At 51.5% G+C, this 14,475-nt stretch overlaps 1 protein-coding gene across 3 annotated transcripts in view; it reads right to left on the bottom strand.

The window, feature by feature from the left end:
• LTF (lactotransferrin) overlaps positions 1 to 14,475 on the bottom strand; it is a 35,330-nt gene that overhangs the window by 19,402 nt on the left and 1,453 nt on the right. The window contains exons 1-2 of one of the 3 annotated variants that reach the window (XM_058678793.1): positions 2,118 to 2,237; positions 794 to 1,019 (exon numbers count right to left, since the gene is read on the bottom strand). The exons of 1 other annotated variant lie outside the window; for it this stretch is intronic. In XM_058678793.1, the coding sequence (XP_058534776.1) occupies positions 794 to 836 (43 nt within the window). In that variant the 5' untranslated portion in view covers positions 837 to 1,019; positions 2,118 to 2,237. Of the gene's footprint in view, positions 1 to 793; positions 1,020 to 2,117; positions 2,285 to 14,475 lie in introns of those variants that run through there. One more of the 3 variants, XM_058678794.1, reaches the window with a different exon arrangement.

Here is a 14,475-nt window from a genome sequence, read left to right as displayed (position 1 = left end):
TGAATTTTCTGAAATATGCAACGTTCAAGGTCAAGTTGGCTTTCAACAGCTGTGTTTAAAGTCGAGTATTTCCCGAAGCAGAACTGGGTCTGCCACTTTTGCTGTCTCAGATGCTGTCCACCTAGGCCTTCCTGGAGTCCCACTAAAGCATGCTGCCCCAACCCTCTCCTGTAGAAGCACAGTACCCTCGCCTCCAAGGTAAGAGCTGGGACAGGTGAAATATGCTCCACCCATCCTTCCTTACAGATCATTGGGTCAAACAGGAAACCCCCCAAGTCCCTCCCAGTCTGGACCCCAACTACTGAGAGAGAAGAAAGCAGGAATCCTATAGGGCAGCTGCCCCACTTCCTTGAGACAGGACTAGGCTTTCTACAGCCCCAAAGCATCCAGGCCTCCAGCCCACCAACACAGGTGCCAAGAGAGCCCAAAACTCAGCTGCCAGTGAACCAGGCTGTGATGCAACTCTGCGACAGAGTGCTGGGCCACAGGCTGTGACCACTCCTTCTGGGAATGTGAGGCTTCCTCCCTCCCTGCTTCTCCTAGGATGCCCCAACCTTCAGCTGGTTCTAGCTGTCAGATCACAGGGTTCAACTCCCACCGACTCTGTCTCAGATGCTCCAGCCCCAGAAGACTTCTAAAGCAGCAAGAGGCCCTGGCCCAGCCCTTTCTGGACTTCGGAAAGCTCTGGACCAGGCTATAGTCCTGCTCCTGTCCCTGTCTAAGCCCTGTTGGTTCCCTGCCACAGCGGCTTCCCAGGCTGCAGGCTCAGGGTTAGGTCTGCACCAGCACTCACCAAGCACCCCCAGGAGTATCAGGCTGGAAAAGGTGAGCCTCATCTCTGCTGTCCTGAAGTGACTTGGCAGTGAAGGCTCTGCCGCCTGCACCTGCCCTGCTCCCCTTTATCCAGGGCTTGGTGACCTCAAGGGCTCTGCTCCGCCCTGTTGCCCAATTCGCAGCCCTTCTCTCTCCACGCCCCTCTTGTCTCCAGCTCAGCTGGTTCCTCAAAGCTCTGGAAAGCCCTGAGGGGAGAAGAAGAGAGGAGGAGGAGGTCGGGGATTGATGCACAGCCAGGGCTCTACCTCCCCAGGGGAAACCCTGTCAGCTCTGCACCTGGCAAGCCTGCTCTGCTCTGCCAGGTCTCACCCACTGACCCATAGCACTCCTGTCTTTTAGAGGGTGGGGCACACAGCAAGGGGTCTTCATCTATGCTGTCCTTGACCTGTGACACAGCCTCATCCTCATTTAGCATGGAGAGTGTCTGGGAACCATTTAGGACAGGTGGCTCGGCTGTGAGTGGGAGGTCTAAGGAAGATACAAGGCCTCAGCTGCCCAGCGCAGCACCAGCCTGGGTCAGCCAACCCGGGTAACAGGGGTCAGATGCAGCGGTTGATGGGGTCCCTCTGTCCCCAGGAAACAGCCTGAGGCTGTGAGGGCAGCAGTGCCCCACCCTGGGCTGGCTCCTTCTTCCCTCTCACTTGCAAACGAGGACTCTGCCTGACAGCTTGGGCTTTTTCTCTTTGTGTGTTTTAGTGACAGAAGGTGGGAGACAAAAACCTCAGCCTTGGTAATTTTCATCAATATCATAATCCTAGTAAATGCCATGCATTTCACATTGGGAGGAAGCCACTTTGTCATGCAAAGCTAGTATGCTGCTTCTACATCTTGTAAATACACTCCTGCCATGCACACTGGTTCACGAAGGAGGACCTTGCCAAGGCATCTCCATAGGTCCTTGACTCATGACCAACTGAACATCCACTTCTATAGAGTGTGGGAGGGTGGTCTGAGCATACAGGGGAACACGCTGAGCACCCCAGGAAGCACAAGGAAGCCCTGTGAGTGAGGGTGAGAACTTGGCCCAGGTGACAAAGTGAAGGAGCAAGACGCATGGACTCTAAGGCTCACCAAGGTGAGCCTGGCCAGTACGTGACTCTGCTCTGCTCAGACTCCTGGTTATTAAAAGACACCTTTGGAGTAAAAGAGCATTGCCTGAGGGAGCCAGTAGGCACTTAGCCCCCAGGAAGCAGAGAGGGGACATGAGGGGCTGGAAGCCCAACCTCTGGACCCTGTCAAGGCCAAGAGGCTGAGGGTGGGGCTTGCTCAAGGGTCCTGCTTACCTGGCACAACAGTGGGGTGTGAGATTCGGTGGAGCATCACCATCCGGCATTGGGGCAATCGGTCCAGGATCTCCCGTTTGGTAACACTGTATTGCAATGCTAAAGGGGGCTTTCATCAAGGATTGCAATAACATGTTTCAAAAATCCTGTAGAAATACAAAATTGACTCACTCTCAGGTGTGCCCAAGCACCTCTGTGCCCAAATGAGTACCCAGGCCTCGCCTACTCATGATTATAAAAAAAAAAAAATCAACCTCTGAATACAAATTAGAGAGGAGATGGAGGTGGGAGGCCCAAGGCCACCAGACTCTCCCCTGCAGCTACAGCATGTGCAAGAAACAGACGCTTCAGATCCAGCTTCCTGCTGATACGCGTGGAAAGCAGCAGGTAGTGGTTCAGGTGACCACAAGGGAGACCTGGATGGAGTCCCCAGCCCTTGGCTCCAGCCTTGCAGCCACTGTGGGCTTTGGGAACATGCCTCTGTCTTTCAAATATTTTCTTTAAAAATTAAATGAGGGCCCGGCACAGTGGTCTAGCGGCTAAAGTCTTCACCTTGAATACTCTAAGATCCCATATGGGCACTGTTTCTAATCCCAGCAGCCCCACTTCCCATCCAGCTCCCTGCTTGTGGTCTGGGAAAGCAGTCAAGGACAGCCTTGGGTTCCTGCACTCATGTGTGAGACCCAGAGGAAGTTCCTGGCTCCTGGCTTTGGATCAGCACAGCACCGGCCATTGTGGTCACTTGGGGAGTGAATCATCAGACAAAAGATCTTCCTCTCTGTCTCTCCTCGTCTCTGTATATCTGCCTTTGCAATAAAAATAAATAAATTTTATTAAAAAAGAAAATGAAATAAAAATTAAATGAGTTTATAATAAGCAGCAATTAACCAGGAAGTTTGGTTAACAAACATCAACACAAATCAGATGTGTAGGAATCACACACAGTTTTGGAGTACATGTCAAGAACAAATTTAAACACACAAACAGGACTTGAAGAAAGCAAAGCACCATTTTCTATTTGGTGGTTTTCCCCACACAGTTCACACAAAGCGCGGCAGTCAACTTTTCCCTGCAGCAACAAAATACTGATGTTACCTGGGGAGGAAGGTTTGAAAGAGTTGCAGTTCAAGGTGCGGTAGCCCCATGGGTTCCACCAGCAGGTGAGGCTGCTGGGGACAATGGTAGAGTGAGTGAGTGAGTGAGTGAGAGAGAGTGAGTGAGTATGTGTGCGTGGGGGGGAGCAGGCACATAACAAACTAGGAAGCAGAGGGGGACAACGGGGCCTGCCTCGGGTTTCTACAAGCAACCTTGTCCTGCGTTAGAACTGCCTTCAACACAGCCCCAGTGACCGACTGACCCCCGAATGCAACCCTCCCAGCACAGCACCTGGCTCAAGCATCAGACCCTGTCAGTACCATCTATCCATGACTTTGGGACTAAACTGTCTGCCTGGGTGCATCAGTCACGTCCTATTCGAACCATGGCAATATCAGATAAGCCTGATCACTCTACTGGAGCTCTGTGGACTTTTGGGAGCTGGTGCTCAGCAGGGAGGTGTGAGAGGATGACTCCCTCCTCCCACTTTCAAAACCTGGGAGGGAACCTGTTACAGGCAGTGGAAGGCAGAGGGGGAGTTGCCGCGATTCGCACTCACAGCCGGAGAGGAGGCTGGATAGTGGCCTCCTTCTTGGTCCTGTTTGTGGCATAAGACTGCAAAATATTCAGAGTTCTTGGGCTTGGCAGCGTGGCCTAGTGGCTAAGGTCCTTGCCTTGATCCCATATGGCTGCTGGTTCTAATCCCGGCAGCTCCACTTCCTCTCTATCTCTCCTCCTCTCAGTATATCTGACTTTGTAATAAAAATAAAATAAATCTAAAAAAAAAAAAAAAAAAAAAAAAAAATTCAGAGTTCTTGTGGGGGGGGACGAGACCCATTGTGGTGACTGTATTCCCACCACAGAAGCCGGCAAATGCTGACAAGGCCATTCTCCTGAGAGCTCCCCACTGCGCCACAGAGTGTCCATGCAAGGTGGCTGTGCCAGCCCCTAGCAGGAAGATACTCCTTGGCATTCAAATGACACAATAACAAACCAAACTGGCCACAGCTTCATCTCATCAGACGTTAGCAGCAGTTCTGTGCGTTAACACATTCATGGGTTCCATTCCCAGAGCAGGTGAACTGAGGGTTGCCTATGGTCATGCTGTGGTGAGATACAGAGGCCCAGCTCACCCTAGGTCTTGCTTGAGGCCCACAGGCAGGGCTGTCTCTTCTGTAGCACCTGCTGACCCTCCAAGAGCTCAAGAGGAAAGGATAAAGGCCAAGGGACAGACTGCTCTTGGGACCTTGGCAGGAAGGGAGCCCAGGAACAATGAGACCCTTCTGCAGACCAGATACAGCTTCTGATCACTATGGAAGCTGCCTCATTTGACCCACTCCCCCAGATGTGAGGATGCACCTCTGGTCACACAGCTGACCACCACTGGCCCAGTCCCCATCCCAAGGTCCTCTTGGCATCTGTCATTCCTTCACCCATCATCCTGGAGAGACAGGTGGAAAATGAGAAGGACTGGGGCTGGGGATGGGGTGCGGAGGTGAGGGGAAAAGCTCCCTGCCTCCATCCCGAGTCCTCACACCATCCCATCCCAGAGACCACAAATTCCAGAGAAGGGGCTCAGCATGGGGGCCCAGGGGAGGTTGGCCTGTCTCTGGGGTACGCGGGAGGGAGGGGGAATGGCGCCCAGGAGGAAGCCCAGCTGTAGAGCAACAAGCAGGAAGGAAACCTGGCTTCCTTAACCACCACATCCCCTTGCCAAACATTGCCCAATGCACAAAGGATCCACAAAGACAGAGTTTCTTTCTGCCTGGGATCTGCCCTCCTCTTCCAGCTTCTCCTCCTTACTCTCCCCTCCGTGTAGTCAGGACCCTCTGCACCTCTGGGAACCCCACTTCTGGGGACCAACCCCCGGGGGCTAAAGTGGGAGAAATAGCTCTGGTTTCAGGTCTCCTCCATTTCAGTCCTGGACGGGGCACCTGGGTCCCTTGGACCAGCGTGAGCATCACCAGCACATGGCGAAGAATGGGAGGAGGCCAGGCCTGGAGAGGGCCAGCCAGGAAGGTGCCAGTAGCGGTCAGCCTGGAGGACGGCCAGTCACGCCAAAGTCTTCCCACAAGGAATGAGGTTCTGGCCCCGGGAATGCCCCAGGCAGGAAGCACCGTTGCCCAGGCTGCCCTCCCTGCTGGCAGCCTCTGTGCCCATTGTCTCCACCCTGCAGTCCCTCCACCCTCACCAACCAAGTAAGAGCTCAAGATGGACACTTCCCAGCAGGCCGCCATGGTTTCCCTCTAGCTCCCTGGGCAAGGTCAGCACTGCCCCTTCCACTCTGCAGTGGTCCCTCCAGGCCCCTCCAGCGGATCCCTCTGCCAGGCCCAGCCCCTGCACAATGCAAGCCCTCACCCCACCACTCATTCATCTGACACTCCAGCAGCAGAGATGGGGCTGAGTGCCTAGTTTGCACTGGTTCCACCCCCAGCAGGGTCTGGGCCTGTCTCCCAGTCTATGTCAGTCTCAGGTCCCCTACCATGAGAAAAGGACACAGAAGACATGGGTGGCAGTAAACCTGATGTTGAGAGAGCCTAGACTGTCCTCCCTCCTCCCCAGCCCATGCCCTGCAGAGATCTCTCAGCAGGTGGAATGTCAGCCTTGAACCTGACCTAGGGGAAGCAGAAGCCATGAGCTGAACAGGGTGAAGTAGGGGGTGGTCTCAGACCTTCTCTAAAGGGACAGGGTGAGACAAACCCCACACAAGCATATAGAGAGCTAAGAGAGGGGGCCAGGGAGCCCACGCACCTCCCCCGGGGGGCCAAGGACGGAGGAGGGCCGAGGATGGACAGGCTGAAGAGGAGACGCCTCCATCGCCAGGAAATTCTGGCCCACTTCTGTCCTAGGGCCTCCCCTCCAGCCCCATCAGCTCACTAGGATAAGGACCAGGGCCCTGGGAGAGACCACCAGTAAGTGGTGGGGGCTGTGGAGTCTAGGAATGAAAACCCTCAGGCACCCTCAGAGGCCTGGAGGCATCTCCATAGGGCCCCTTGGCCTTCCCTGGCCTTCCCTGCTTGGGCTTTCCCAGGGCCACCCCCTGCCCCATCACCTCACCTCATCCCCGCTTTCCTTCTCCCTCCCAGCTCTAGATATTAACCCCAAATCTTATTCAGTGGAACTCAAACTGAGAACTCACGCAGACTTGCCCTCAAGTGTGTATCTCCACTGAATCGGGCCCTCCCACAGCCACACAGCAGGTGAACAGTGGAGAGGGCTGGTTCTGGTCCCCTCCCAGGCTATCCTGTCCACTGCACTTCCTCTGTGTTCCCGCTGGGGAACAAAGATGGAGCAGCGAGGGGGAGCCAGCTCCTCCCCCACCAGATCCACCCAGCAAGTGTTCCTTCTGAACAGTCTTCCTCCAGACAGTACTCATTAAAAAAAAAAAAAAAAAAAGTGGACCACATTCCTGATGTTCAGCTGACTGCAACCTGAGTGGCTGGGGCACTGGGAGGAAACCAGGGGCCTGGGGCGAGACACCTCTGAAGCACCCAGCTAGCAGAGAGCTTCTCTCTGCTGGGCCAGTCCTTCCAGAGCCCGCTCACACTCTGATACACCAGCCCAGGCAGGGGCCAGACTCAGGCTCCTGGGGCCAACACAGGGAATCCCCACCCATCTCCTCCCATCTCAGGCACTGGCTGTGATCTGTGCCCACCTAATTCTTCCCACTCCACAGTCACAGGACCAGCCGGCCACCTCCCTGGTGAACAGCATTTGTTGGCTTCCATGCTAGGAATAGTTACTTTCATGGGTTTCATCCCCTACCCCCCAAAATCTCTGGATATTTCACAGTCTCATGCCACAAACAGGGCTGAGAAGCAAGGCCTGGGGTTTCTGCTGTCCAGCCGCCTCTTCACCTGTGAGCATGAGTCACAACTCCCCTTTCGCTTTCCACCACCTGTAACAGGCTCCTCCCAGGATTTTTTTTAAGATTTATTTTATTTTTATTGATCAGTCAGATATACAGAAAGGAGCAGAGACAGAGGGAAAGATCTTCCGTCTGTTCATTCACTCCCCAAGCGTCCTCAACGACCAGAGCTGAGCTAATCTGAAGCTAATCAGGAGCCTCTTCCAGGTCTTCCATGCAGGTGCAGGGTCCCAAGGCTTTGGGCTGCCATCAATTGCTTTCCCAGGCCACAAGCAGGAAGCTGGATGAGAAGTGAGGCCACCGGAATTAGAACCGGCACCCATATGGAATCCTGGCCTGTGCAAGGCGAGGACGTTAGCCACTAGGCTACTGCGCCAGGACCCTCCCAGGTTTTGAGGGTGGGAGGAGGCAGTCCAACTCCCAGAAGCCCACAGAGCTCCGGTAGAGCGATCGGGCCTATCTGATATTGCCATGGTTCAAATAGGACGTGACTGATGTACCCAGGCAGACAGTTTAGTCCCAAAGTCACGGATAGATGGTACTGACAGGGGCCAAGACTCGAGCCAGGTACACTGGGAGGGTTGGACCTGGTATGGTGGCTCTGTGGCTAAATCCTCTGCTTGCATGCACCAGATCTGGCACAGCACAGCCGAGGACCCAGGACCAAGCCGAATTCCATAGCTCTTTGGGCACCAAGGGAAGAGTCGAGTCACAGCGAGCAGTTTCTGAGATATATAGCAATGGTCTGGCTTGAGGTTGCACCTGTGACATAATTTGATCAGAGAGGACTGAATGGTTCCCTGGACGCTGCCCTGCAAGTGAGGCGGGGCGGGAGGGGTGGTCTCTGAGCCCAGAAGAGGCATGCGGCCTGCTCCCGCCTGTTCTCGCTGGGACAGATACCCGCAGGCTTGCTGCCTCCCACACTGGGAGTGGGGCAGGGGGCTCCCTCTTCCAGCGAGAACATCCTGGGCTAGATCCCTATTGGGCATGGGGGCACCAACACGAGACATCTTGGTTCCTGTCACCAAGGACCGCAGGAAGGGAGCAGGCACTCACAGCACAGCTGATGGCCTGCCCAGCGGTCACAGTAATGGAAGGGCAGTACCCAGTGTCCTATTCAGGCTGGGGGCTTGCCTACCACCTGCAGTAGCTCTGGGATGGGGTAGGGCAGGGAGACAACCCAGCCTGCAATGGAGAGAGCCCTGCCCTCTCCCCAGGAGTATTCAGCAACCTCCTCAAGGTGAGCATAGCTAGAACCAAGTGACTGAGGGCAAGATCACAGCGCCCTTGTGAGCCCGTGGACATACTGCAGAGCCCTGTCCCCTACTCAAGCCCTCAACTATGCGGGCCTGTGACTCCCCTGGCTGGGCCCCTCTGCTGCTCTTCCCTCATAGGTAGAATGGGAGGGGCCTCTGTACCATCACGGGTTGCCATGGAAAAACAAAAGACAGGCTTCCAGGGACACAACAGGCACACTCCAAAGACTCTGGAGGACTTTCTTGCAGTTTGGGACAAAAGGTTTCTGCATTACTTTCTGGGCCACCTGCATTGCCCACAGGTGGCAGTACACAGAGAAGTTGAACAAGACTAGACCTGGGCAAAGAACTTCAAGGTCTGAGGACTCGGGCTGAGAGAGGATCCTAGACAGGGGAGCACAGCTTCCTCCCGATGGACGACAGCAGGGCCTGGTATGATGGCCCTGTGGCTAAATTCTCACCTTGCATGCACTGAGATCCTATATGGGCACCAGTATGTGCCCTGGCTGCTCCACTTCCCTTCCAGTTCCCTGCCTGTGGCCTGGGAAAGCAGTTGATGGCAGCCCAAAGCCTTGGGACCCTGCACCCATGTGGGAGACCTAGAAGAAGCTCCTGGCTCCTGGCTTCAAATCAGCTCAGCTCTGACCATTGCGGCCACCTGCAGGGTGAAGCAGCGGATAACAGATCTCCTCTATCTCTCCTTCTCTTTGTAAATCTGCCTTTACAATAAAAATAAAATATTTTTTAAAAAACAAATAGTTTCCCCATATTGGAGAAATACCTCAGCTACAGGGTAGCACGTTGTACTTCGACCCTGTGCTGTCAAGGTCTGCTCCAGCTCTGGAGGTCTCACCCTGGATGATCAACAAACAAGACACACATTTAAGCCCCAATTTGTAGCACTTGCCAACTTCCACGGCATACAATTTCCCTACCAACACGGACAGACATCACTGGAATCTGGAGTTGGGAAGAAGTGAGCAAAATTCCCACCACGCAGGTACCAGAGAGAGCTACACCTCCAGAGCCACAGGGATGCAGGGGAAGACAGGGCAGAGGGCGGCAACATGCAGGGGCACTCCTGACCAACAGCCAACTCGCACAAACCAGCAGGCGCCAGCTCCAGGACACACAGCCCAGGCCCCAGCAACACCTCTCTGAGCCACACACTCAACAGAAGCATGCTCCTGTGTGACCACATAAACAGGAATACTCACAGAAGCTTTATCCATAAACATCCCAAATGTCCCCATGGAAGTGGGACACATGTTATAATTCCTTCTGTGACAATGAGCTGGCTGCTGCTCCCTGCCCCTGCATGGCTGAATGCCACCAACACTGAGTGTTGAGCAAAGGTGATTGGATGCCAAAGAACAATCTGGCAGCCAGTGGAACATCTATGAAGCTCAAGAGTAGATCAAATGATCACCTAGGATGTTTCAAAGCTGGGAGCATGTTCACTTCAGGGGGGAGGAGATAGGGAAAATGATTGACAGGGGCAGGAGTGGAATTTGGAGGGGGGGCTGGTAATGTTTTCATGTCTCAACCCCAGGGAAATGACAGGAGGGTTCTTACTCTGCAATCATTCATCTGGCGGCACAGATGTTACCCAGGTATGTTCCATTGGGAGTTGGGAGAGGAGCCTGTCTTCATGTCTGGGAAATGCTTTTGTGCAAAAACAAATTTTTTAATTACATTTTCCTACGAACCCTATCAAGCTCCTCTATAGGTTTCTTTTTAAAAAGTTGCCAGCAGGGGGCGTGCAGATGACTGACTGCGGCCTGGAGAACTGAACTTCATCCCAGCACCCGATTTGGGGAGCACCCACAGCCAGTTTTTGAAACTCAACTCCTCTCTTAAATGTCAGCTTTTACCCACAGCCAGCGAGGAGAGGGTGGGAGGGGAGGGGGCCTGATGTTGGGCACCACATCAGTGAGTTAGGGCATGCACCTTGGCAAAGCCAGGAAGGAAGCAGATAACCCAGAACGCCTTCCGAGAACTTAGGCCTGCATGCTGCTATTCTGAACACAGAGCTACCGCTACCCCTGCAACGCAGGGCCTGTGTCCCTCCTGCCCACCTTCCATACTGGGAGACTGAGGCTGAGGAGCCAAGGGAGACCAGCGTGTCCTCCAGCCTGACGTGGGTGCCCAGGGAGAGGTGTTCTGCTGCTACCCTGGAAAAATCACAAGTCACTGCTGGCTAGGCAGCACCAAGAGGGCCAGAATGTTCTGCCAAGACCGCCCTCCTCCCACATTGGAGCTGAGCCCTGCAGGCCTAGGTGCTTGGCCTATGGCCGCTGGTCAGCATTAGCTGTGGCTGCTGAAGCAAGAACATCAAAGGCAGCCCCCCAAGCAACAGGAAAATACCAGATCAAGCTCTCAGCAGCTGTGGGCACAGGTACCTCCTTCATCCCACCCACCTTGAGAGTTGAAGGAAGTGGCCATGCCCCCCTCCCTGGCTACCCTCTGCCCTCTGATTGCTATGGCACCTGACAGCACCAAGGAGGTGAGCCTTCTTCCCTCCCCTCTATCGAACCAATTCTGAATTAAGTCAGACCCAGCTGCGGCTTCTGGGACCTGAGAGCTCAGGGGTGGGGCTGGGAGAGCCGGGGGTGGCAGGACTAAGTCGGTTGCCTGGGTGCTGGGCTCCGGGCCCACATTGGCTGCAAGGCACTGTCTACCGAACAGCAGAGTTCCCAGCCAGGCAGGAAAGATGCACACGGGTAAGGAGGAGAGACCCACAGTGTGGTGTCCACCTGATATGGCCAGCGCAGGGTTTGAAGAATGGGGTGAGAAGTTTTTGAAGGTGGAGCAGGCCAGAGGGTTCCTTTTAGAGAGAGAGAAACCACTCAAGGCTGGCTCTGGCAGCTTTTGTGGGGAACCTTGTTTCCTGTCAACTTCATTCACCTGTGGGACTTCTGTTCACTGATTCATCGTCAACCCAGCCAGGAGGGCGTGGGTGGATCCCTGAAGGCTCAGAGCAAGCAGAACAGAGCACCTGGCCAATCACCTTAGGAACCAGTGCTGCCGGAGCTCTGGCCTAGCCTAACACAACAGTGCTCTGTTGTTCTTAGGGCTTCCGCTCTCAGACACCTGACCCTGGTCTATCTGGGTCCTTCTCTGGTAGCTGATAACTTTTCCTAGGGATCTCAACAAAGTTTAACATCAACACTTGCCCCTGAATGCCTTAGCAGAGTTCTTTCAAAACACTTCTGCCAGTGGCATCTCCCCAATGTGTTTTCTAAAAGGTTAAGGAAAAAACTTGCTGCAAGTGATGGGTAACGACTCTTGTTCTCTGGCAAACTATCCATTTGCGCATCCATCCCCTTACATTCCCTCTCCTAGCAGAATGGACCCCAATTGCTGCTGCTGGAGATACTGGGAGGCGACCACCACTCCCGCCTACTTCATGTAGAGAGGGGTGTTAAGGGACAGCACTGGGGCATTCTCTGGGGTTGTTGTTAGGGTTCAGAGTGGATGTAGCCTTTCTCAGGGGACATTGCTTGAAGCACAGCCTGGAATTTTAGGTTTCCAATTGCTTAATCATGGACAACACCAGGCCCAGGTAGTTATAACCGCTCCCCATCTTTGAGAGTTCCAGGGTTCCAGTTGGAAGCTTCAATGTCAAAGACTTGTTGTTTGTTTTGTTTTGGAGCTTTAGTTGTAAAAGAATCATCCACGGCTAAAATAAACCGTTTGGTCCAAGTAAAAGTTGGACCTGAGCATTTTAACCAAAGCTGTGGAAAGCAATTAAATTCGATAAAAGTTAACAGGAAACTTTTTGAGATGTAAAAAATGTTGTTACCTAGGTCATTTACAAAACAGAAAAACTTTAATTAAAAAGGATTAGCCTTTCTTACCTACTGGCTCCTTTAATTTACATCACAAACAATCCTCTGCCTATAAATTGAAAAAGGAAAAAAAAGAATCGTTTCAATAAATGTGCACAATTACTTTAAAGCAGTTACAAGTTTTGAGAACATGTAAGCTATTTTTGAACCCAAAAAACAGGAAATAGGTAAGTGGTTTTTACATTCCCAAACTATTGCAATCTCGGAGACTCGGGGAAATAGTTTGTCTAGAAGACAGGATATTTAAGCATATAGTACCAACAGCCCTTTGTTTTCAAGACGTGAGTATTCTTAAGAATCACGTTGAGGACGGCAAAAGATTTTCTCAGGAAGGATACCAAGATTGCCCGGATCTTTATTTCAGGAAAGTAGCAATCAGAGAGCTCTGTAGTTGAACAAGGCATGTACAACAGAGAAATCTTAGATTACTAGACCAACTTCTAGACAGAATGTTTCCCACTAGGGTATCAAACCCTTTTAAGTTGCTGTTTCAAGGTGACCACTCTTTTGTCTTTGGGTAATGATCCAAGAAGCATGAAGCAGGGTTTGAAGAGGGGACAACGCGTAAGGAGCAAAGAAAAAGAAGTGTGTGAAAGTGGAGCAAGGCCAGAAAGTACCTGTCCTGGTGGCTTTTCTCTCTTCCCCTCACCCCCACCCCCCACCCAGTGGCTTTTTTTCAACCTTATTTCATAAAGTTGGTTCACCTGTGGCTCTGGGGCCCACATTCTGTAAGCTTCGCGCCTTTACGTTGAGCACAAAGCTTGGCTTTCTCAGTAGAGGGCGCTAGAGGGACACTGTAGGGCTCTCCTGCCAGCCCTCAGATACTGCTATGATAAACGTCCTTTGTATTTCTTTCCATTGCCTAATTATTACTGGCGTATACACATGCATGTGGCTTTGGTGTATGCATCTTACATCCAGAAAACTTACTGAGCTTTGATTCATCCTCAGCATGTCTCTGTAGATTCTGGACAACGCGTATATAAAGAATATATAATATAAAAAATAACAGCTTTTCTCTAGTCTCTGCAAACCTTTCAAAAGAACAGCTCGCTCACGGGCTAGGACCTTATTACAGGTTGAATAAAAGTTGACATTTTCAAAGATCATGGCGACTGTTTCACCCTCTCTGCTTTTAAAGGATAAGATTCTGTTTCCCCTTCCGGCATTACTTTGCTGTAGGTTTCCATCAGACTAAGTAATTCCCTTCTATTTCTAGCATCCTAAGAGTGCGCGTTTGGAATTTAGGGGCTTGGTTTGTTTGTTTCTGGCCTTTCACAGACTTTGATTTTACTGAAAGCCCTTGTTATTTACCAACATTTTCACGATTGTAGGTTAGGATGGAGAATTACAATCACATAGCTCCTACTGTTAGAACAGTCTTACATCCCATACATGCTTCCTAGGAAGGTTTAAGATTTAACTTAGTCAAAATACAGCTTAAAATACATTGCTGAAGTCATTTTACTAATTTGTTTGTTTAATAATTAGTTAAGTGATATTGGCCTATAATATATCTTCTTGATTGTTTTCAAAGTTAAATTTATAGTGGCCTAATAAAATACTGATTTTCTTTTTCTATGACATGTGATGGAAAAGAATTATATGAAATTGGAATTTTCTATTCTTTGAATGATTTGTAGGACAATTAGAATACAACGTAGTCCATATAACCTAGCACCAGCTTTTATGGTTTTCCTCGATATTCAGAGGACTGTTTTGTTGCTAACTCTTTTTAATAAGTTCTACAACTTTAGGAAGCTGTTCTTCCAAGTTTTTGAATTTTCTGTTAGAAAAATTTCCAAAGCAGAAAGTTAGGCTGCATGAAAGACAGTCATACATGAAAAATATATTTCAAAACTTCCAATAAGCCAACAGAGAAAAGATAAGTCATTTTTAAAAGCAAAGTCTTCCTCAAACCAACAGAGGTTCAATTGAGGCTAGAAAAAGATGCTCCACTTCAACAGGAATCAGGGAAGCATAAACTTAAACTGGACTGAGGTCTCTCTGCCAGCTCGAGAAACACCAAATGTGAGAAACGTGACAATACCACATGTTAGCAAGGATGTGGAGCCAAGGAGACGCATACATGGCGCCACCACATTTAGAAACAGATGGATCCTCCGGAAGACACAGTCAAGACTGTGTGTGTGTAACACCACAACCACAACAGGCAACAACTGTACGCAACACACACACCGCAGTACCCACTCAGCAGAACAGATGGGGCTGAGAATGGATAAATTACGGCTGGGTAGAACAGCAGATGTACTCCCATGTGTGCCCAA

The sequence above is a fragment of the Ochotona princeps genome, chromosome 21 (genome assembly GCF_030435755.1).
Source record: "Ochotona princeps isolate mOchPri1 chromosome 21, mOchPri1.hap1, whole genome shotgun sequence".
NCBI lineage: Eukaryota > Metazoa > Chordata > Mammalia > Lagomorpha > Ochotonidae > Ochotona > Ochotona princeps.
This window is presented reverse-complemented; position numbering and strand designations above follow the sequence as displayed.